Source organism: Euleptes europaea, chromosome 10 (genome assembly GCF_029931775.1).
Source record: "Euleptes europaea isolate rEulEur1 chromosome 10, rEulEur1.hap1, whole genome shotgun sequence".
Taxonomy (NCBI): Eukaryota; Metazoa; Chordata; class Lepidosauria; order Squamata; family Sphaerodactylidae; genus Euleptes; species Euleptes europaea.
In genome coordinates, this window is record NC_079321.1 from 73,685,182 (window position 1) to 73,709,044 (window position 23,863).

General features: G+C 41.0%; 1 protein-coding gene across 2 annotated transcripts in view; it reads left to right on the plus strand.

Moving 5' to 3' along the window:
- NKAIN2 (sodium/potassium transporting ATPase interacting 2) overlaps positions 1-23,863 on the plus strand; it is a 722,370-nt gene that overhangs the window by 332,488 nt on the left and 366,019 nt on the right. For both annotated transcript variants that reach the window (XM_056856242.1, XM_056856243.1), the window contains exon 3: positions 22,263-22,343. In XM_056856242.1, the coding sequence (XP_056712220.1) occupies positions 22,263-22,343 (81 nt within the window). The remainder of the gene's footprint in view (positions 1-22,262; positions 22,344-23,863) is intronic.

A 23,863-nucleotide genomic window follows, 5' to 3' on the forward strand; every position in this document is an offset into this window, starting at 1 on the left:
CTCGCCCAGCCATGTCCTCACTGGAGCTTGCTGCCAGCCCTTTTATAACTGGTTGCTGACAGGCTCCACTCCTTTCTTTGGCCCGGCTTCTTCCAGGTTTGTTGGGAGGCCTATGATGCCCTGTGGGGAGCACAGTTGGCATTGGGAAGAGGATTCTGGGCGAGCTGGCCTCTGCTGTTACCCTGCTTTTCAGGGAGCCTTGGGGCATTGGCTGCCGGCATGCTGGTCATGGAGGCTTCAGGGTTGCTGGGGCTGACACAGGAGGGTAGCAGTTGAGCCCCACCATCTTCTGGGGCTCTTTTTTAAAATATATTTTTATTATTTTTCAACAATTATAACATATTCAATTGACATTACCTTCCATATAATGTAAGAAAAAAAGGACTTTAACAAATTCTTAGGCATTTGTCTTCAACATTAAATCAAATATAATATAGTGAACTTCCCCACCGACCACCTCTCTCCCATCATTAAACTGGTATCTCCTTTGTACTAATATCTTCTAATCCTGATACTTTTTAAAAATTTTAATATTATAATTCCCCCTTATATTATTCCATTTCATAAATGATAATAACACAGTAATATTAATAAGCAGGGGGGAAGCTGAAAAAAACCATTAAATTTTTTTTCACATAGTATATTTAATACAGTATCTTCCAAGCCTTCATCTCTATCAGTTATAGTGGATTAGATCTTAAAAAAACATTATAATCTAAAAAAAAAACTAACTAATTTAATATTGTAATGGTTCTATTCCCCCCCTTCCCTTTATAAAAAGAACAAGTTAGTATTCTTCCGGCTTTCTAAGCCTTCTTTTTAAACTTTTTTTTTCTAACTGGAATTCTTGGTGTTGTTTGCAGATTTTCTCAAGTTAGTGTCTTGTCTTTGGCTATCTTCACCCCTTGGTCCTTGGGCTGTCTGTTCTTCTTTTTGTAATCTTGTAGTAAGTTCCATCAGTTCATTGTTTCTTGCCAAGAAATTTTTAGCATCTTCAATTGAGTTGATAGAGTGTTTAATCTGTTTATAGGTGAAGGTGAGTCCTTGTGGCAGCAACCAGGAGTATTTTATTCCTCTTTTCCTCAGAGTCTCAGTAAAATCTCTGTAGATACTTCTCTTTTCAATCAAATGGCGTGGAATGTCTTTAAGAATTATCAGCGGTATACCATCTACAGAGAACGGATTTTCCATATGGAGTTTCATGATGTTATTTTTCAACCTGATGTCATAAAAGGAGATGAAGATCTCTCTGGCTTTTGCATTCGGTACTTGAGTTGACAGGGGGATTCTGTATATTTTATTTATTGCATAGTCCAATTCTGATTCATTTAGTTGAAATATATTAGCAAGTGACTTGACGATAGTCTGTCTGGTACCCCCCAGTCTTTCAGGTAAATTTCGAATGCGTAGATTAGATTCTCTGTGTTGCAGGTCCAAACTGCCAATTGGTCCTTCAGTCGCTTTTCCTGGGATTGCAAATCTTCAGTTTGTTGAGCCTGAAGTCTCCTATCTGTTTTAACTTCTTTCAAATCTTCAGTGATATTTTTGACTGGTAATTCCATCTTATTCATGCCATTTTTTATTGCTGTGATTTGATCCTTTGTTTCCTTAATTTCATTTGTCAAGACACCTAGTTTTTGAGTAATAAGCAAGGTCATTTGTTTGGCTGATTGCTCCTGTTGCTTTAAAATCTTTTCAAAATGCTCCTTAATTAATTAAGTCTGCATAGCAAACATTTCTTGTGTCCCTTGGCAATTAGAATCCATAGTTGTCGTATTCAGGTATTTTCCAGACTAATAAGTCACATACAAGCAGGCACTACAGTGTAGAATAGCTACTGGGTAGTTGGAAGTCTCTGGTTTGGCTTTAAATCTTTTTTCAGGAAGCTTACAAGGAACTATAGTGCAGTGGACTTTCTATCGCTCCAACTCTGATCCAAGTATGTAGGATTTATTTTGAAGCTACACCAAGTAAGGTATTTCCGGTCCATCCACCCACTGCAATTTCCTGTATTCCTAGAGGGGTAATCTTCCTGGTTAAATACGCAACTGGAGGGCTATCTTAAGACAAAGGAACGGAGAAACGAAAGTGAAGGGCTCCTCCTCCCCTCAACGCCACAGCCTCCGGTTGGTAACTTTTCCTGTCAATCAATTCTTTAAGATTGTTTTGTTTGCCTGCTAATTCGCTTTAAAAGTTAATGAAGTAAGATCGGAAGATCAATTACAGTCCTGGGCGGAGGGGTATAGAATCCTCAGTCTTTCCAAATTGCAGTAGTTGAGAATAGATTTGTAAACAAAGAGAGTTCTTGTAACTTACACAGGTTTCGGAGGACGGGTTCTTTGTAGTTATCTTGTTCAATATTCGGCATTAGATAGAAGAGATCACAGCCTGGTTCCGCGAGGCATTCATGGTGATGGAGTCCTCCTCAGCCGGCGGGGCTGCGACCAGCCCTCCCCCGTGCAAGCAGCTCTTGTGGTGGGAGGAGTGGGAGTCAACCGCTCTTCTTCGGCAGCAGGGGGTTGCCTGCTTCCCGATCCACTGTTTAGGATCGGTATCGGGGCTACCTGATGGGCGCCCCAGGTCAAAACGCCTCTTGGTTCTCAGATCAGCTTCTAGCGGAAGTCTTCTGGGGCTCTTGAAGCCTTTGGCGTGAGCCGAAGGGCAAGAGCACAAGGGCTCTTGCCCTGGGGCTCTTAGCCTGGGGTCTGGCCTGGGGGCTCTGTAGTTTTTTTTAATGTGCTGAGTGTTTTACTTCTTTAAGGAGGGAGCCTTGAAAGAAGGTTTGTCAGGGGAACTATCAGAGTAGCCTAGGAAAGAAACTTCAGAAATGGATCACAGCACTGTGGCTAGTGAGGGAGCTGAGGCAGTAACATGCAAGGTCTGTGGCATGTTTGTCTTTTTACCTGAGAGTAACATTAATTACACTTGCAGCAAGTGTAAGTTGGTAGCCCTGCTGGAGAAGAAGATACAGGGTCTTGAGGCACACTTGTCCACACTCCATTTTTTAAAGCAAGGTGAAGAGTTCATGGACAGAACTCATGAAGCTCTCTTTAGTGAGCAACAGGAGCAGGAGAGTAAGGAGTCTGAACAAATGGAGGTACAAGCAACACAGGAGGAGGATGCATGGAAGAATGTGGCCCACAGGAGTAGGAAAATCAGGACACATCCTGATCCTCTCTTGCTCAGCAATCAGTTCCAGGATCTCCTGGTTCAGGATACAGATTCTGGACCACTGGAACAAGAGCTATCCCTCCATAGCGTGAAAGAAATTTCTCTGGCTCCTGCGCATGAGAGGACTCGATCTACCACCCCACAATTTAGGAAGAGGTGTGTTGTCATAATTGGGGATTCTTTCCTGAGAGGGGTAGAGTCTAAAGTATGCCGACCTGACTTGTTGTCCCGAGAGGTCTGCTGTTTACTGGGTGCACGCATCCAGGATGTGACGGAAAGGATAGGAAGACTCATCAAGCCCACAGATTATTACCCTTTCTTGCATGTTCATGTGGGAACAAATGATATTGTCCGGCACAGCCCAGAACATATTAAAAGAGACTACATGGCTCTGGGTGAGAAGATGAAGGACTTGGGGGTGCAGGTTGTGTTTTCATCAGTTCTGCCTGTTGAAGGTCGTGGCTTAGGAAGGGAAAGACGAATACTACAAATTAATGACTGGCTGTGTAGGTGGTGTCATCAAGAAAGGTTTGGATTTCTGGACCATGGCTTACACTTTTGAGAAGAAGCTCTTCTGTCGGGGGATGGTTTACACCTCACAAGGGTAGGAAAAAATGTGTTTGGTGAGAGCCTTGCAAACCTGATCAGGAGGGCTTTAAACTAAATCTTATGAGGGAGCGAGACAACAATTTAAAGCCTTGTATGCTGATAATACCTGGAGACGAGAACAATATAAAGATTTTCAGGGAGTGGCATGTATGCAAGGAAACATAAACTCACAGGTAAGTACAGAAACGAAAACCACAGATTCCGATGTCTGTACACTAATGCGCAGAGTATGGGAAACAAGCAGGAAGAACTCGAAGCCCTGATACAGGAAGGGGATTTTGACCTAATAGGCATTTCTGAAACTTGGTGGGATGTCACTCATGATTGGAATATTAAGATTGAGGGGTACAACTTGTTTAAAAGGGATAGACTGATAAGGAAGGGGGAGGAGTAGCACTGTATGTAAAAGATGTGTACACTTGTGAAGAAGTACATGAATCTGAGCATGGTAGTGCAGTCGAGACTCTATGGGTAAACATAAAAGGAATAAGAAATAATCGTGATATTCTGGTGGGGGTCTGCTATCTACCACCAAACCAGGCAGAGGACTTGGATGGTACGCTCCTAGACCAGATCACAAAGTTCTCAAAGAGAAGGGACATGGTGGTCATGGGAGATTTTAATTACCTGGATATCTGTTGGAAGTCCAACACTGCTAAAAATGCAAGATCCAATAAATTCCTGACTTGTCTTGCTGACAACTTCCTATTCCAGAAGGTGGACAGGGAAACAAGGGGATCTGCTATCTTAGACTTGATTCTCACCAACAGGGAAGAACTGGTCGATGAGGTTAAAGTAGTAGGCACCCTGGGTAGTAGTGACCACGTACTCTTGGAATTTTCAATCTTGGGGAAAGGAAAACCTGTACGTAGTCAGACATATAGGTTGGAGTTTAAAAGAGCAAATTTTAACAAACTTAAACTTATGCTAGGTAGAATCCCATGGTCAGAAATACTGAAGGAGAAGGGAGTTCAAGAAGGGTGGGCGTTTCTTAAAAATGTAATACTGAAGGCGCAATCCCAAACTATTCCTATGAGAAAGAAAAATGAGAGGCGCCTAAAGAGGCCAGGGTGGCTCCACAAACAACTTTTTAAAGAGTTGAGAAATAAAAAAGACTCATTTAGGAAGTGGAAGGAGGGCCTTATAACCAGAGGAATATAAACAAATAACTAGTGCTTGTAGGGAGAGTGTTAGGAAAGCTAAAGCTCAGTATGAACTTAAGCTAGCAAGTGATGCTAAACACAACAAAAAAGGGTTCTTTTCCTATGTACAGAGTAAGAGTAAGAACAAGGACAAGATAAGCCCATTTTGGGGACTGGAAACTGAAATTGTACCAGGAGATGAAGAGAGGGCAGAACTCCTCAATTCCTACTTTTCCTCAGTCTTTTCTTGTGAGGGAAGTGGTGCTCAACATGGCATAAACAGAACATGTGATGAGGGAAGGGATTTGCAGCCTAGAATTGGCATTGGGGTAGTTCACAAACACCTGGTTTCTTTAAATAAATGAAACAAAATCCTTTGGGCCAGATGAATTGCACCCAAGGGTACTCAAAGAACTTGCAGATGTAATTTCTGAGCCTCTGTCCATTATTTTTGAAAAGTCTTGGCAAACAGGTGAGGTAGGTGGGCAAATGTTGTCCCCATCTTCAAGAAGGGGAAAAAGGAAGATCCAGGTAATTACCAACCCATCAGCTTGACTTCTATACCAGGAAAAGTGTTCGAACAAATCATCAAACAGTCCATCCTTGAGCATTTAGAAAGGATGGATCTGATCACTAAGAGCCAGCACAGGTTTCTCAAGAATAAGTCATGTCAGACTAATCTCCTTTTTTGAGAAAGTTATTACCTTGCTGGATCAGGAGAATGCTGTAGACATAGTTTATCTAGATTTCAGTATGGCTTTTGATAAGGTTCCACATAGTATTCTAGTTGAAAAAAATTGGGAAAATGTGGTTTAGATCCTATTATTTTTAGGAGGATCTGCAACTGGTTGACAGATCGTACCCAAAGAGTGCTAGTTAATGGTTCCTCATCCACTTGGAGAGAAGTGACTAGTGGAGTTCCTCACTGCTGGGTCCTGTGTTGTTCAACATCTTTATAAATGATTTGGATGAAGGAATAGAGTGGATGCTTATTAAATTTGCAGATGATACTAAATTGGGAGGGGTAGCAAATACGGTAGAAGACAGAGCCAAGATGCAGGATGATCTTGACAGGCTGGAGAAGTGGGCTAGAACTAATAAAATGCACTTCAACAAAGACAAATGTAAAGTTCTGCATTTAGGTAGGAAAAATCAAATGCATAATTATAGGATGGGGGAGACTTGTCTGAGCAGTAGTGTGTGTGAAAAGGACCTTGGGGTCTTAGTAGACCAAACACCGAACATGAGTCAGCAGTGTGATGCGGTAGCTAAAAAGGCAAATGCTGTCTTGGGCTGCATCAACAGAAGTATAGTGTCCAGATCACGCAAAGTGATGGTATCGCTTTACTCCGCTCTGGTTAGACCTCAACTACAGTACTGTGTTCAGTTTTGGGCACCACAATTTAAGAAAGATGTAGACAAGCTGGAACGTGTCCAGAGGAGGGCAACAAAGATGGTGAGGGGTCTGGAGACCAAGTCCTTTGAGGAAAGGTTGAAGGAGCTGGGTATGTTTAGACTGCAGAGGAGAAGACTGAGAGGGGATATGATAACCATGTTCAAGTACTTGAAGGGCTGTCATATAGAGGAGGGTGCCGAGTTGTTTTCTGTTGCCCAAGAAGGTCGGACCAGAACCAACGGGTTGAAATTAAATCAAAAGAGTTTCCGTCTAGACATTAGGAAGAATTTTCTAACAGTTAGAGCGGTTCCTCAGTGGAACAGGCTTCCTTGGGAGGTGGTAAGCTCTCCTTCCCTGGAGGTTTTTAAGAAGAGGTTAGATGGCTATCTGTCAGCAATGCTGGTTCTGTGACCTTAGGCAGATGATGAGAGGGAGGGCATCTTGGCCATCTTCTGGTCACTGGGGGTGTGGAGGGGGGAGGTAGTTGTGAATTTCCTGCATTGTGCAGGGGGTTGGACTTGATGGCCCTGGTGGTCCCTTCCAACTCTATGATTCTATGATTCTATACTTTTCCCAGTTCTGCATTATCCTTTTTGATACACGGTGAACAGAACTGTATATAATATTCCCACAGAAGCCACAACATAGATCTACACAGAGGTATTACAATATTTGCCACTTGATTTTCAATTCTTTTCCTAATAATAATCAGTAAGGAATTTGCCTTTTTCACTGCTGCAACACAATGATTTGACATTTTCATCAAGCAGTCCTCTACAACCCTCCTCTCTTGGCCAGCTCAGACCCCGTCAACATATATTTAGGACTGCCTTACACTTAACCTACACTGAATTTCATCTTGTCATCAGTTCTACAGACTGGGCCTGTCATAGGTGCAAGTAACAAATTTTATAGAAGAAGCTGCTCAGTGATAGGTGCTTATCAATGTTTCTAACTTGAAGTCCAGCAGCAGCCTCAGTCCTGTGTGTGTGTGTTAAGTACCATCAAGTCGCTTCTGACTCATAGTGACCCTATGAATCAGTGTCCTCCAAAATGTCCTATTGTAAACAACCTTGCTCAGATCTTGCAAACTGAGGGCCGTGGCTTCCTTTATTAAGTCAATCCATCTTTTGTTGGGTCTTCCTCTTTTCCTGCTGCCCTCAACTTTTCCTAGCATGACTGTCTTTTCCAGTGATTCTTGTCTTCTCATAATGTGACCAAAATACGATAGCCTCAGTTTAGTCATTTTAGTTTCCAGGGTCAGTTCAGGCTTGATTTGATCTTTAACCCACTGATTTGGTTTTTTTTTGGCAGTCCACGGTATTTATAACACTCTCCTCCAACACCCCATTTCAAAGGAATCTACTTTCTTCCTATCAGCTTTCTTCAATGTCCAGATTTCACACCCATACATCGTAATAGGGAATACGATGTCATGAATTAACTTAATCTTGGTGGCCAGTGACACATCCTTACACTTCAGAATCTTTTCTAGCTCCTTCAAGGCTGCCCTTCCCAGTCTCAATCTCCTTCTGATTTCTTGGCTGCAGTCTCCCTTTTGGTTGATGGTGGATCCAAGGAATAGAAAGTCTTGAACAATTTCAATTTCCTCATTGTCAACCTTAAAGTTGTGTAATTCTCCTGTACATTACCTTTGTCTTCTTAATGTTCAACTGTAGTCCTGCTTTGGCACTTTCTTTTAACTTTCAGCAGTAGTCATTTCAAGTCTTCGCTATTTTCTGCCAGTAATGTAGTATCATCGGCATATCTCAAATTGTTAACATTCCTCCCTCCAATTTTCACTCCATCTTCATCTAAATCTAATCCAGCTATCCTAATTACATGTTCTGCATATAGATTGAAGAGATAGGGAGATAAATACATCCTTGTCTAACACCTTTGCCAATTGGAAACCATTCCATTTCTCCCTATTCTGTTCTAACAGTGGCCTCTTGTCCAGAGTACAGGTTGCAAATCAAAACAATCAGATGTAGTGGCACACCCATTTCCTTTAAAACTAGCCATAGCTTTTCGTGATCCACACAGTCAAAAGCTTTGCTGTAATCTATGAAACACAAGCTGATTTTCTTCTGAAATTCTCTCGTATGCTCCAGTAACCAACGTATATTTGCAATATGATCTCTAGTGCCTCTTCCTTTTATGAATCCAGCTTGAACATCAGGCATTTCTCATTCTGTATGTGGTAACAGCCTTTGCTGTAAGATTTTGAGCATCACTTTGCTTGTGTGAGAAATTAATGCGATGGTAGAATTGTCCAGTCCATGTTCAATCACGTAGGACTGACCCAAACAGGACACAGGGTCTTATTCCAAGACACTGAAATACTGGACAATTCTACCAACTATTTTGTCAGATTGCACAGAGAAGCCGTTGAAATTCATAAACATCAGCACAACTTTAACAGAAAAGAAGATAGTTTAAGAATGAATAAGGCTTGGCTTCCTGTCCTGAAAAACTCCAGACTAACAAAGACTACAGTCCCATGCCGATTAGCTTTGGATTCCACATGTTAACAGATCACTTCAGGATACAATGGTTCCACATTAACATACCACACCCTCATTAGCACATTACCTTGATACTTATAGGACAATGATTAGCACATTACCTTTGATACTTTTGCAGGACAATGACTCAGCTCAAACCCAACCCCCTTCCGACTATATATATATTACTCTTCCAACACACTTTGACACTGAGAGACACTGTCCTTCAGTGTTACTCCTCTGAAGATGCCTGCCACAGCTGCTGGTGAAATGTCAGGAAAGAAAATACCAAGACTACGGTCATACAGCCCGGCTAACCTACAAGAGCCGATGAACTCTGACCGTGAAAGCCTTTGACAATATTCTGTTTCTTCTGTTTTTGTCATTCCCTGAGTAAAACACTTTGTGATTTTCTGATTGAAAATGTCCTAATCCAGTCCTCTTCAGTTCACTTACTCCAAAGATTGAATTGTTTAAATGTTCCTTGTTTTACAAATTTCAGCCTTACCTTGATTCATGCTTCTCACATTCCATGTTCCTATTATGTACGTCAAACAGCTTTGGCCTTTCCTTTTGCATCCATTCACGTCAATCACTGAACATCCTTTCAGCTTTAGTCCAATCACATCATTAAGGACAGTGCTACTCATACTTGTCCTCTGCTCTTCCCCAGTAGCTGATTGAGTGCCATCCGACCTGGGGGTCCCATCTTCCAGCACTATATCTTTTTCTATTTTGGACTGTCTCATCATAGGGTTTTCAAGGTAAAGGTTGATCAGAAGTGGTTTACCAGTGCCTTCTTCTGTGCAGAACTAACCAGGGTTAGCTGTAGTGGCCCTGCCGTTGTCTATGAAAGATCCTCGGCCAGTGTCACTTTGCACTTCTGCTGCCCAGTAGCTAACCTTCAAGGATTCCTCTGCCCCCATCACCATTGGAACTGCCTGTTCTCTTCATCCATTTCTTTATCCATTCAGTCCTGTGAATGGATAAAAACTGGCTTTGGGTATTTAGGCACAGGAAGTGAAGCTGTAAAGTGCTGCAATTATCCCTTTTATAGTGATTTTATTGTTGTTTGTTGAATCTGTAAATTGCACTGGGTCTATGATAATAAATAATGCCGGTCATTTAAATGGCCTGCTGTTTGCCAATCATAGTCGCTGCTCCTGAAAGTATATTTATTCTCACAAATAGGTTGCAGGAAAATACTAAAACACATCTGGTAGGTTGTCATAAGAATGTACAAATGAAGATGTATGGCATAATAAAATTCAATAGACAAGGATATGGATAAAGTAGCACAAATATCCATAAAAAGAGTCAACCTACTGCTCTGTACAATGGTATTAATGTAACCCAACTTCTGTTATCAAACAAACTACAATGATAGCACTTATGTTCTTTGCAGTACTGGTTTTCTCCTGAAAGCATTTTACATATTATCTATGACTGACACAATAAGAGTTTTCACAGCAGCAACTGATTATACTGAAGGCAAGGGATTGTGTGAAGGAATCAGGCAAGTATTCTTTATTTTTTATTCTCTCTGTTGTGAACTTTTTTTTTACAAAGAGAATCTGCTTATTTTCTTCTTGAAATTTCCTTTTGAAAGAAATATCTATAGTCTTATCTCTAAATTCTTGTGTTGCAGCAGCACCCTCTGGTGTGTGGGGTGCCGCAAGGTGCGATCCTCTCCCCTATGTTGTTTAACATCTATATGCATCCTCTTGCTCAGACTGTCTGGAGTTTCGAGCTGGGGTGTCAACAGTATGTTGATGACACCCAGTTTTATCTGTTGATGGACGGCCATCAGGACTCTATAGGTTGCTCTATAGGTTGTCCTTCACCTTCAGTGCATTCCATCGGGTGCTGGTAGATATCCATGATCACTAACATTATATTATTCTTCCCTCTAATTTTTTTTTTTTTTTTTTTTTTTTACTGTGCTGAAATAAATTGGCACTTGTGTTTATTCTAGTAAGGGTACAGAAATGCAGAAAACTGTGGTGCACCAGTCTTTCAGGCTTGTTAGACAAAAGCAACTTTCTGCAAAAGAGCTGGCAAGGTTATGGAGGCTGCCTGTCAAAGACCATTACTTGGCACTAAAACCCAGTTGAATACTCCAACTGACTGATGAGTGGGCACTAGGCCATCAAAGCAGATGGACATGAGTGTGCTTAGCCAAAAGACAATGCATGTGCATCAAGTGTAAATGTTGATGGCAGGTTTCCCAGCCAGTATCTTAATAGCGGACTGTTCTAAGCGTATGCATCTGTAGTTACAGGAATGCCAGCTTGCTCTAGATTAAATTTTCAAACAATTAAATTTAAAAAGAATGGGGGTATATTTTAAGGTGGGTTTGGGGGATGAAGTAACAAAAGAAAGAGGAAAGCTGTAATATTGGGAATCTCATCTGCTAAATTCTCTGAGACACATCCACAGGTTGAACTGCAACCAAAATTACTGTTGACTGAATAGTATTGAATCAATGGTCAATTGACTGAATAATTGACTGAGCCTAGGCTTAAAATCTCTTTAAGCTTCCTGCTGAGCAGTATTGATACGCCAAATCCCTGGTATACAGAAGCTCATTGGGTCTGGCTGCCTCATCTTCATAGAACAATGGAGATTTTTCCAGCTGGCTTTACAGTCTGTCAGCTTTAAAGAATGTTTTAAGGCAGAACCCTTTTAATGACGGACCTTTGCATTTTGCAAAACCTCAGGTAGAGAGTTATCTATCATCACGGGATGGAATGCAGTTTTCAATTTTATCAGGGTTTTTTCTTCTTGTTCTTCTTCTAGCTGGCTGGCTCCCTCTAATATCAGCTCTGCCAGCCCAAAAGGTTTGAAAATGTTCATATTTTTTTCATTATTCAGCCCTAAAAAGAAAACTCTGAAAAACATAGTATATATGTTTAAAAAATCTGAATTTTCTAATGTCTTGGCTAGGGCTTTGAATTTTCCCCTTTCTTGTGGATGTCCTGATTCCATAGACCTGCTTAAAGTGCATTAGTGCAGTATGATTTCAGGGGAAAAGCTATGGCACACACTAAATACAGAAGGTCCCAGGTTCAGTCCCTGCCATCTCCATTGAAAGGACCTCAGGTAGCAAATGTTGTGAAAGACCTCCCTCTGGCTGAGGACCTGGAAATCTGCTGCCAGTCAGAGTAGACAGTACTCAGCTAAAAGGAACCAATGGTCTGACTTGCTCTAAAGCATTTTATGTTCACGTATATGATTTGAAATAATATTAACACAGTGTTGCACTGTGATTTTAGATAATGCAAGTTTACATTAGCCTCTGTGGTTTCTATGAAACAAAAAAGTTCCCAGAATTCTGCACAATGAGCCAAGAAGAGTCATTGCACCATCTCTATTGTGTGAGAATCTGGGTGAAGCATCCAATATATTACAAAAGTTCTAGTTGGAATAAAAGAGAACAGGTACTAAGCCTAAGTATTGGTGCTTGAGGTTAGATCCTGCCAATTCACTTTCAGTGCAGTGGCTCATGGAATCCTGCTATAAGAAATACTTGTGCACTTCTTTTGTCTAATCTTGAGAAAGTATACATATTCTCTGGTGACTAAGTTAGTGATAAGTCTGGTCAAACAGCAAAGAATAACTTTAGTGGTATCTTACCAGAGCAATAAGAACAACCTAGATGGTAAGAAAAGGATATGAATTGAAGCATGCAGATTTTATTGCATATTCTAGATGGTGTTCATTTGCCAAGTAAATATGCCAAACGATATTGTAGTAATCACCAATATAAAAGCAAGAAAAATAATTTATGTTCTCAACAAATTATATTTAACTTTGTGCCCTTTGTTTCTCAAAAAAGATACCCGAATAGCATAGCAATATTAGACTTGCCTTCCTGACTCATTCAGTCCTCCATTCTGTCTACATCTGCTAGCTGAGACCAACTGCTTCTTTTTCTTCTTGTTGTTATTCTTATTTTTCTTATTATTAAGGTTGATTTTGAGTATTTCAGATTTATTTTTGATGTCCTACGTGTGTGCTTTTTTTTACATTGGGACAAAGCTTATTATATAGGATCCTTGGCTCTGCTGTTTACTTCACCGTTATCCTTTTTGGCCTCATTCATATATTTTAAAATATCTGTGGCATGCATTTGATTTGAGACCAGAATATTGTTCCTAGCAAGTTTGTGGGAGCATGGCAGTGTGAATGAAATGCAAGATTATGAGTCCTGGTAGCTTGGAGGCAAGTGGAGTATTTAGCTGATGATTCAGAAGTTCTGTCTCCACACGAGTGATGGCTTTTCCAGGCCGAGGAGCTGACCAGTTTCTCTATAGGGCCACATACACCCTGTTGGCTCCTTGGGGTTTTCCACATGCTCGACTTACTCCTGATTTTCTCAGCAGTTGATCCACAAGCATTGGAATTGGCTTGGGCATGGTTTTCCGCAAGTCCGCCCTCCCTCTGCATTTTCACAGTTGTGGAGTCTTTATTTTCTTCTGTGTATGCCTTAAATAACCAGGATTTTGAAGGGAGGGTGCTATCATTATCGGTGGCATCATCAGTGGTATCATAGCACCCCCTTTAATTTTTGTGTGTATGCTTATATTGACAAAGGCACTAAAATATTGATATATTGATATACCATTGTAATGATAGGTCAAGGAGGTTCTCTGAATTCCCAGCTTTCATTAAAAAGCAAGTCTCTATCCCTTTTCCCCACAGAGAATATAAGGAAAAAGACATATCTCCACAAGAGAGGGGGATAGAGACTTTTTTTTAAAAAAAGTAAAGCTGGGTATTCAGAGAACCTGCTTGACCTATCATTACAATAGTACATTGATATGTGTGATATTTTAGTGCCTTTTAAAAAAAAATCAAAAACCAAAGGTTTGACAATGACAACAACCCAATCATCATAAAGTGGGTGGGACAAAAAAACAACCACGGAAAGATAATGCATGAAGAAAAAGGCAACTCAAAATTGCCTTCCAGAAAAAGACTGGGGTAAAAGTGGTCTCTAAAGAAACAGAAAAAACAAAAGTGAGGAAATAACAATATGAAATGAAAACTAAAGGCACAAAAAAACACATGTGGAAATCAGGGGATAGATAAATCAAAACAGTATGGGGCCAAAACTGGCAAAAAAAATCCCAGGTGGAAAAGTTGATTGTGTTACCGAATGTTCACTGGACAGAAAGTTACAGCCTCCTGCCACCTGCAGTAATGCCTCTGCTTTTGTTCTGGTATGGTGGTGTAGAGAAAAAGGCTCCTGGGCCCTGGTTCCAAAAGCTCTGGTTTGATGGAACATTTTAACTGGTGTGTATATACTCAATTTTTGTCAGATTCCCCCCCCCCCCCAGGTTCTGGATCCCCTGCAGTCTTGAATCCTGATTCTTCCAATGATCCTTTAAAAGCAACGCTGTTTTTTTTGAGAATTTTTTCTTCTTCTTTTAAAATTAAATATAATTGTGTTGCATTTCCCAAGCAAATGTTCACTCATATAAATGTTGAATTTGATAGTATTGTGGTCACTGCTTCCAACTGGCGCAACAGCTCTTAAATTTTTCCTTGCCCTTTGCTCCTGTTAGGTTGAGATGTTCAATTTGTAAGAGTCTCGACACAGAGTAAGCTGAACCATGGTGATAATTTTTTAAAAAAAGAAACAGGGAACAGAAAGACATATTGGATTCTGTCAATCAGATGACATGCAGCCATATCTCATTGCAACTCCCATTCTATGTTTTCTGTCCAGTTGAAGGATTTTGAAATTTTGCAAAGTATTGTTTATGGGAAAACAATATTTTGGGGAACCTGAGTCGCTGTCACGTAATCAAGCATAATGTCTGAACATTCGGGAAAAAAATATTGGCAGAATCTCTTGATAACTTGAATGTGTAAACAAGCTACTATCAGCTGTGACACAATCACTCACCAGGGATTGTTTCTTCCTATTAAATAATTTGCCCCACAATGAGAGTTATGCTGGATGGCCTTTTTAGAGATGGGCTACAGTTTACTGTATAAGTATCATATGCCAATAAAGGTCTGATTTGATTTGATTTGATATTTCTGTAGCAAATGTTATTTGTTGTGAACAGTCTGTATATTAAGACACCTGACCCTAATAAAACACTACCCTTATTTTGTTGTTATTTTTGCCCTTTGGGGAGATGCTGGAAATATTGTTTAAAATTTCCAGTGTAGTAGCTGTGAGTTAGTTGCAGTAGAAACAAAAAATAGGCACAGTAAACATCAGGTTGTAATGAATGTTTTGCATAGAAATGTCTAAAGCTGTAGTTCCTGCATTCCACAATTAGGCGTTCTTCACACTTCCCTCCCAGACTCTGTATATATTTCTGCTGAAAGCTGCACGAGTTATGTATCTGATGAAGTGTCCATGAAAGCTTTTGCTGCTCCAGGGCCCAGTGTGGAGAGGAAGACGGGGGCCAACAACCCATTAGTGTAACCATTGTTAAATAAGCAACCTGAACAACACAACATTAATCGGAACAATTTTATTTGGAGAAAACTTAATTGGCAACAGCTGAAATGCATTGGCACAGCATGTGGGCTGAATCAGTGACATCATTTGACCCCAATGCTCCTGATGTCATCCTACTACCAGCGAGCCCACTGGAGTATCATAGGGATGGCGGAACAGGGGGTTTCACCTCGATGTGAGCCACTTGGTGATTCCCCCGCCACTTGGGAGGAGGTTGTTTGGACAGCCCCTGAGCTGGGCATGTCCTACCCATGGGGAACACCATGCAGCCAAGCTGACCATCTTAGCTGAGGCACCAAAGACATCCATTGCATGCCCCTCACTCCAAACCAGGAGATGTGCAGCCATCCTTCCAGGCCCAAGTGCCTGCCCCAACCTGACGATGCTGCATACACTCCCATCGAGTGCACAATACTGTGCCCACAGATCCAAACCTGCTTAAGAGGCCCCACTGAAACTCAAGCAAAGAAATTAAACGTTGTCAAGATGAGGCCTAATGTAACTCTTGTATGCCGTGGACCTCCACTTCCCAATAGCTTGAATTCATTTGCCCGGCGTACCAAACCCGGCAGTCAACGTGGCTTCCCCAATCCTAAGCAAAATGGGCCCCAAATTCCTTGGAAGGAAGGCCAATCTTTTCCAACCCCATCCTAAAAACATGAATGAACTGGAGCCTGGTCAAGAAGGCACCGTTCTTGTGGACAATAAAAGGACCCAGAATGTTAAACTGAACTGCCAAAAATGCCTTGTATGCCCTAACTAGGCCAGGCTGCAGTCTGCTGGCAGCGTGGCATGCTCCTTTTTCTTCTGATCAGTTTTTTGAACACCTTATGACCAGCCGGAGCTTTCCCCTGGATAGGGCCAAATCACCATACTGCAAAGCCCTGCCAGGAATAATTCTAGAATATGTCAGTGAGAGACTTGCCATCCTATCTCTGATGATAGACAAGAAATTGAGTCCTAAGCAGAGATACACCCTTCTAAGTCGATGGTTTATTCTACCAGTATTCCAGGCATAGAAATATTCTCTTTAGGGTATGGGATGCCTCTTGAGGTCTAGGTTGGCAATAGCAATTCTCTAAGGTCATAAAGACTTCATTGATTTGTGGGTTCTGTAATTTATGTGGAGGTTGCTGTAGTTCTCTAGTATTGCCAGAAAAGTGAGGGGGGAGCAAACACTTTGAAGATCGCTCATAAAATGTAGCTTAATTAGAAGTAGGAAGTACTGCTGGGATTTGTTCATTGTCTTTTTAGAAACCTGCAGTGTTTGAGTTTCCATAATGATTTTAGTTCACTCTTGAAGCCAAAGCAAACATTTAAATAGCTATAATCTATAGATCACAGAAATGTTAGATGGTTCAAATTCAGTGTATCTGATTATTTAGAAGGCAATATCTTTGTTTTTTTAAGATGATTATATTCAGTAATTTAAGATTTACAGAAATAAATCAGAGCTGGTGTTGACATGTAGGCCAAAAAGCCTCTGGTTCAAATATTACCGTAGCTGTGAGTTCTAAGTCTTGAATCTGCACAATGGTGATAATAATTCTGGCCCAGCTTACAGGGAAATATTGAATGCAGGAGGAATAACCCTCCAATCCAAGAAACATTTTAAGCACCACTTTGTTTATAGCAAAATACCTTTGTGTACCCAAATCAGTCAAATAATCACACAGGGCATGCATTAATTAATTACTTGACTTAATTACTGCTCACATCCATCAACATTTCTTTACATATGGTTTATTTATATAGTGAAAACCTCATAAGAATGTGCAAGTTAAGAGGAGTTGTTCATTTGGGTTTTTGGTGTGAGTTCCATCCCTACCCACCTACCCCTCATAGCCCAATTTAGAAATTTGGAAATTTGGGAGAAGTGATATTTCATGTTGGAGAAACATTTCCACAGGTTGCAGAATAACAAACACCTTTGAGTGTAATTGCAAAACTGCAACACATGTGTCTTTAACTGTAACATGACAGTACATAGGGGAAAAGATGGAGCATTGAGGTACCCCAAAGGCCAAGAGGCTGAGCAGCAGTCTCTCACCTTCTGAAACCTACCCTCCAGGTAGGATCAGAACCACTGCAAAATGGTAGCTTCCAATCTCAGCCTGAAAAGGTGGTCCAGAAGGATACCATGATTGATGGTACTGAAAGCCCCTAAGAGGTCCAGGAGAATCAACAGAGTCATAGTTCCTCTGTTCATCTCCTGGTGCTGGTCATGCACCAGAACAACCAAGGCTGTTTCAGTCCCATAGCCAGGCCTAAAACTAGACTGGAAAGAATCCAATCCACTTAATCCAGGAAATCTTGCTGATGTCCAGCCACCACCTGTTCAATAACCTTGCTCAAGAATGGAACATTTGAAACTGGTTGATAGATACTGGTTGGGTCCAGGACAGGCTTCTTTAGAAGTGGATGCACCACAGCCTCTTTCAAGGCTGAAGCAATCACCCCTTATCTCCAGGAGCCATTATATACCTCTCTGACTCAGTCAGTCACACACACACACACACACCGGTAGATTTAAGTAGCCAGGAAGGGCAAGGGCCATACAAGCAGGTGGTAAGGATCCTGTCCACATCCTCAGACTGAGTAAACTGAAAAGTATCTCAAGCAGCTGTACAAGTTGACACCCTCGTACCATTTGACATCATCACTGCTAATGTAGAGTCCAAGTTGGAACAGATGTGAAAGATTTTCTGTGTAGCAAAATGGTCACAGTAGGCCATTGAGCAGTCTTCTCCTTCTCTTATAGGCCAGACACACAACTTCCCCTTCTCCTGTAGGCCAGACACACAACTAGTAAAGCTCTACAATTAGTAAAATGATAGATTCTGTATAATGTGCTTGGTGCATCCAAAATGACTGTTCTAGCCTCAGGCTTATTTGCCCAACAGTCTTCATGAAGGTCAGGACTTACCCTGCAAACTACCACTTGGCAAGGTCTGAAGCACAGGAGTAGGCATTGTCTAGAGCTGTGTCTGGCATTCAAGGGTTGTGGCCTTGAACCAACTGATCTGGCAGAGCTCCCTTCCTTGCCTTCAGCTTAACTAGACTGAGGGAAAGCAGCCCCATCTGTTCTGGAGGCCATTTCTGGAACTTTCCTGGTGAGGTGTTAATTGGATAAGGTAAAGAAAATGTGCAACAGCACAAAAGGGGGGGAAATGACAGACTAAATGAAAAATGTATGAAAATTCTATTTTGAAAAAACATTGTTGGGAGTGGGAAGCAGCCGACTCGACCAGCCCTGGGAGGAGCAAGCTGAGCGTGCCAGAGGTCCTCACTCACCCTGTCCCATTAGTCCTGAGGCAGGGCTGGGCAGGGTTGGGATGGTGGCAACACCAGCAGGCAAGACATAAAAGCAGATGGTAGCTAGGATGAGTCAAGATTGGCTTTTGTGACTTGGACAGAGCTGCTGCAATCTCCTATTATGTCATCTGCCAGCTCTGGTCACTGAGAGATCTTCCAAGATCTAGGCTGGCTGGCTGGGCCCTGGGCAGCACAGGGGCAGGTGAAAGGGGGTGGAGTGGACCCGAAGGACTGCAAGAGCCACCATGCAGCTTGGGAAGAGGTGAGGATCCTGATGGGGGGCAGAGCCTAGCAGCTGAGACAAGCATGGAGAGGGAGCAGGAATGTGTGGCAGCCTCTGGGGTTGACTAGGCAGAGGCAGACAGCTGACATGGAGGGGGAGGAAGGTAGCTGATCCTCCAGCTTGTATGATCTCAGAGAGGTAGATGGAGAAAACTGGTTGGGTCTGAACCAGGAAGGGGAACTCCCTACATGTCCTATAAAAAGATCTCTTCCATGTGTGGTTGGGGAGAATAAACGGGCTTAGGTCAAGACTTGTTTCCCCTGACACATATATTTTCAAATGCTGAAACAGGCTATCACAACATTTTTAAATGGCCCATTCAGCTGTAAAATGGCGACCACATCCATGGTCGGACCCATTGATGCCCTAATATCTAGTTTGACCCACAGTTAGTACACAGGCTTCTCTTAGCTACCTTAGCACAAACCCATTGCTTCCGTTTCTCCTATTGGGTGGATGCTGTTCATGGTGGGGTTGTGGTCCAGTTCCTGGGCTGTGGGGACAGATGGAGGTTCTGGTGGAGGATCCTCAACTGTAAGCTTCTTGAGGGCAGCCTCTGGAACAGATGGGTCAGAGTCTTCTACTTTCTGGAGTCTCCCTGAGTTCTCTGTTCTTCCCCAGGCTACTCCTGCGAGGCATCTCAGTCAGAGTTTAGAGCTAGCTCAGTGGTGGTGATAATAACTGGACTACTGTAACAGAAAGCATTAATAGGGAAGCAATAGTTTAAATAATCTCAAAATTAATATTATCTAGAACAATGAAGTCTACAGAGCAAGCCTAAACACTGGAGGAGGAAGAGGAAAAGAAAAAAGAAGAAGAGAAGACAAAATCCAACTCTAAAGCACAGAAAGCATAGTGTATTTTGATCTGGAGTGTATTTTGACCTGGCCTCAATCCACTGATCTTGGAGTATCATGCAGACAATGTCCAGTGACAGCCAGCGAGGTCCCTCCCATGTCAACCTGCCAGCACCCACATGCAGAACACAACAAGGGAAGGAACAAAGGAAATACATCACATACACACACACACAGCATGATGGACCATGGAATAAACAGTAGGAATCTTGGAACAAACAAACTCCAGGAACTGTACGGAAGGGGGATAAAGTTCACATTATGCATCCACATTTCCTTTTGCCAGACAGGTGTACAGGAACGAAGCATGAACAGCCAACTGCATCACTCATGTCTTCATAGCACGCCCAGCATAGGAAACTGATGAACTGGAGATGAGGGCTTGGGGGTTTGCCAAAGAATGTCAGTGTGATTGGGGGACCTTGGGTTACTATAGTTTGAGAACTGATGATCTAGAACATGGTCCCCAAGCTTTTTGAGCCCACTGCCACACCTTTGAAATTCTGACATGTAGTGATGGGCACAACCACAAAATGGCTGCCTCAGGAGATGGATCCAGCCACAAAATGGCTGCCACAGGAGGTGGAGCCAACCACAGAATGTCAGTGAGTAAAATTATGCCCAATGAACATATTATTTTACATGTCATTTTAATATTATTTTTAAATATTATCTGAAAATATTATCTTGCTCACACACAACTTTCCGTCACACAGTGAAGATCCTTTTGCTGTGTTGACAGCTGGCTTCCAAAGCAATGTTTTTTTAAAAATCTGCATGGAAGTTAAAAGCCCTGCTGGGCAAAAAAACCATCTGGCCCTGCCCTCTTTCTAAAAACACTTTGTGGGTGGCATGAGAACCCTGATCTAGAAGAATGCAGAAAGATATTGCCACAGTGAAATGCCACACAAATGGTGCTTTCATTCAATAAGCTGTTGAAAATAATGTATTCTACCCTCTTGATATGTCATCACTATGGATTGAATTAGGATTATAGCATGTGGCACAGACATGTAGTTTACTATTATAAAAATGATGTCAATCCACAGTGGAAGATGTCAAATATAAAGGAAAACAAAAAGTTTGTAATGGCCTTACATAAGGGAGCCACTAACAAACAGAGGTTTGTGGTGATTGTGTGAAAATTAACAAAATGGAATGTAACAGGACTGAATGACAGATACAGAGCCCGTGTTTAACTCTGTTACAATAAAGAAAATGTACAAAACAATAAAATGAGGAAACACAGTCTTATGGCTGGGTTCATACTAATCTGGAAAGCAATTTTCTACACATGTGATATAATGGGTCTATATAATCAATTTAATTATTATGAAAATGAGGTAAATTTGCATAAAGTTATTTTTTTCTTAATTTGTCCTTTTAGGAATAACAGAATGTATTGTTGATATGCTATTTTTGGTTATGGCTGGGGCAAAGAAATAGGAAGGGATAGAAAGAAACTGGTCCACTAATGTGGTTGTAGTAGAGGACGTACAGGGGGGAAGTACAGGAAAAGTACAGGGAGACACTGTGTCAAACGTAGAAGTCCTGTCCTCATTAATTCCAAAACCTAATTCCTTTCCTGTAAAACATAGAATCATAGAATCATAGAGTTGGAAGGGATCACCAGGATCATCTAGTCCAACCCCCTGCACAATGCAGGAAATTCACAACTACCTCCCCCACACACCCCAGTGACCCCTACTCCCAGAAGATGTCCAAGATGTCCTCCCTCTCATGATCATTTAGATTTCTAGTATTTATCTAGAATTATGATATGTAGAAATGTGCTCCTTTGACACAAAGGGTAAGGTTTTCAATATATTTATGACAATACATTATCTTACATGGTTGACTCTGAAATACAACAGGATTATAGAATGCAATACTTACTCAGCCCTAACTTAGATAGCACAGGCCAGCCCGATCTTGTCATATCTCAGAAGCTAAACAGGATTGCCCTGGTTAGAATTTGGATGGGAGACCACCATGGAAGTCTAGGGTCATGACTCAGAGCCAGACATTGACAAACCACCTCTGAATGTCTCTTGCCTTAAAATCCTACTGAGTTGCCATAAGTTGGCTGCAACCTGATGGCAAAAAAAAAAAAAACACTTCTTTGTTTCATCTGGCATACTCCCATGACGGTTATTGGCCCTCCTTCTAGCATTGCTTATGTATTTTTAATTGAATTTTATAATGATAACTGCATTTTAATTGTTTAAATGTTTAAATGTTTCTTATATTCGTTGCCTTGGTGACCCTGATTGAGTGGGAAGACAGCATAAAAATATTTTAAAGAAATAAATCCAGTAGTTATAACTAGTTTGTCCTAGAATGGACTGGAAGATCTTATTCTATAAGTAAAACTATTTCACACAGCCTCTGGGTATTGACAATGGTCTTTTTTGTGTTTCAGATTTGCAGTTCAAGTTTTATTTAAACACAACTGATGGCAGAGTTCATAATGTATTATTCCCTTTTCCTTCCTACAGTATGCTGTCTGGCTAATCCTATGGGTTACATGGAACGTATTTGTTATATGTTTCTACTTGGAGGCTGGGGACCTATCAAAGGTAATTTGGCATTTGATATATCTAAGCTAGTGTTAAAATACTTCCATACTGAGAATGTCTTCTTGTACCTACTTGAACTCCTGGCATCATTTAAAATGAAGAAAGCAGCAGGGGAATGATGATTACACTATTTTCCTTAGTTCTGTATTGCCTAAACAGTTAGGAAATACCATTATGTATGCATTAAATAAATGTTTAGTAGTAGGATATTTATGTATGGTGACTCTTTTATTGAAGAAAGGTATTTCAAAGGATTTTCTGGTTTCATATAATGTGAACTTCCAGGATAAAGTAATTATTATTATTGGGGAATTACTGCCCTGCTAGTTTCTTTCTTCAGATTTATACTCAGATAATTGAAATTATACAAAATAGTGTTGCTAGTTAAATAAGGGAGTAAAAGAAAGTAAGATAATGAACTAAGTCAGTGTGCCAAATATGTTGGTAATCCTACCTATTGTGACTGTATGAGAGAGTTTATGTCCAAATTATATAGTTTTCTTTGCTTACTGCATAATTTGATTTCTGCTTTCAACTTTTATTTTTTTCCTCCGTCTCAGATGGCAAAAAGTAGGCAATGTGCTATGGTAGCATAGGGTCTAGCAGTTAGCAACTCTTTCTCAAGTATTAAGCATATTTGCAATTTTTTCTTATAGAAAATGAAGACATTCATAATGTTTATTTTTTTATTGCCCTCCGCTCCCCCCCACCCCATTTTCTGTTTTTTTCTTTCTGGCATTTTGTTTTCTATGGCTTCAGTTTTTGGACATTTTACATCTCTATGTGCCCTGAGCCAATGGAATATGCCTTAGCTGTGTGGTGTGATAGGAATCCTATCCACAGCCACTGGTGAATTCTTTCTAACCAATGGGTTGTATCCTATCATAACACAGCAATTCCTGTATAATTGATTTGTTCTACAATATATCATCTCTGTTAGAAGAGCATTTTTGTTTGCTTATGATAGTTGAAGATAGAAGATGGACATGATACAGTTATCTGTTATTTTATTTGTTTAATATATGTTACCTTTCAACACAAGGTTCCCGAGGATTCATGCTTTACCTCTTATTACTATGACATCAGTCTTTTTATAAGGACAGCATATTATGGTTGTTGTGAGTGATATTTGTATTGTAGCGGTGTTTTCCAAAGGAAATCCTTGAGGTACATAAAACATCTAAATGCAGGTTTCTGGAAAACATGGATCACTCAGGGCCAAGCTATAAATGAGGGGTACAACCTGTGGCCATCAACACCACTTTTAGAGGAAAATATAGCCATTTAAAAATTGCCACAATAGCTGTCAGGAGCTGTGCTGTTCAGGCAGGCTCTCGACATGAGTTAGGCCCATTTCTGTTCCTCTAATGGTTTGGTTTGTTTCATTATGCTGTACCCGCTCCTTTCTTTAACTGACCGAGCAGATCTGGAATGAGAGGAAGGGGGTAGGCACTAGTCTGTGTGAGCGCATTGAGTCTGCGGAAATCTATACAAAGTCGCAAATCACCAGTCTTTTTCTT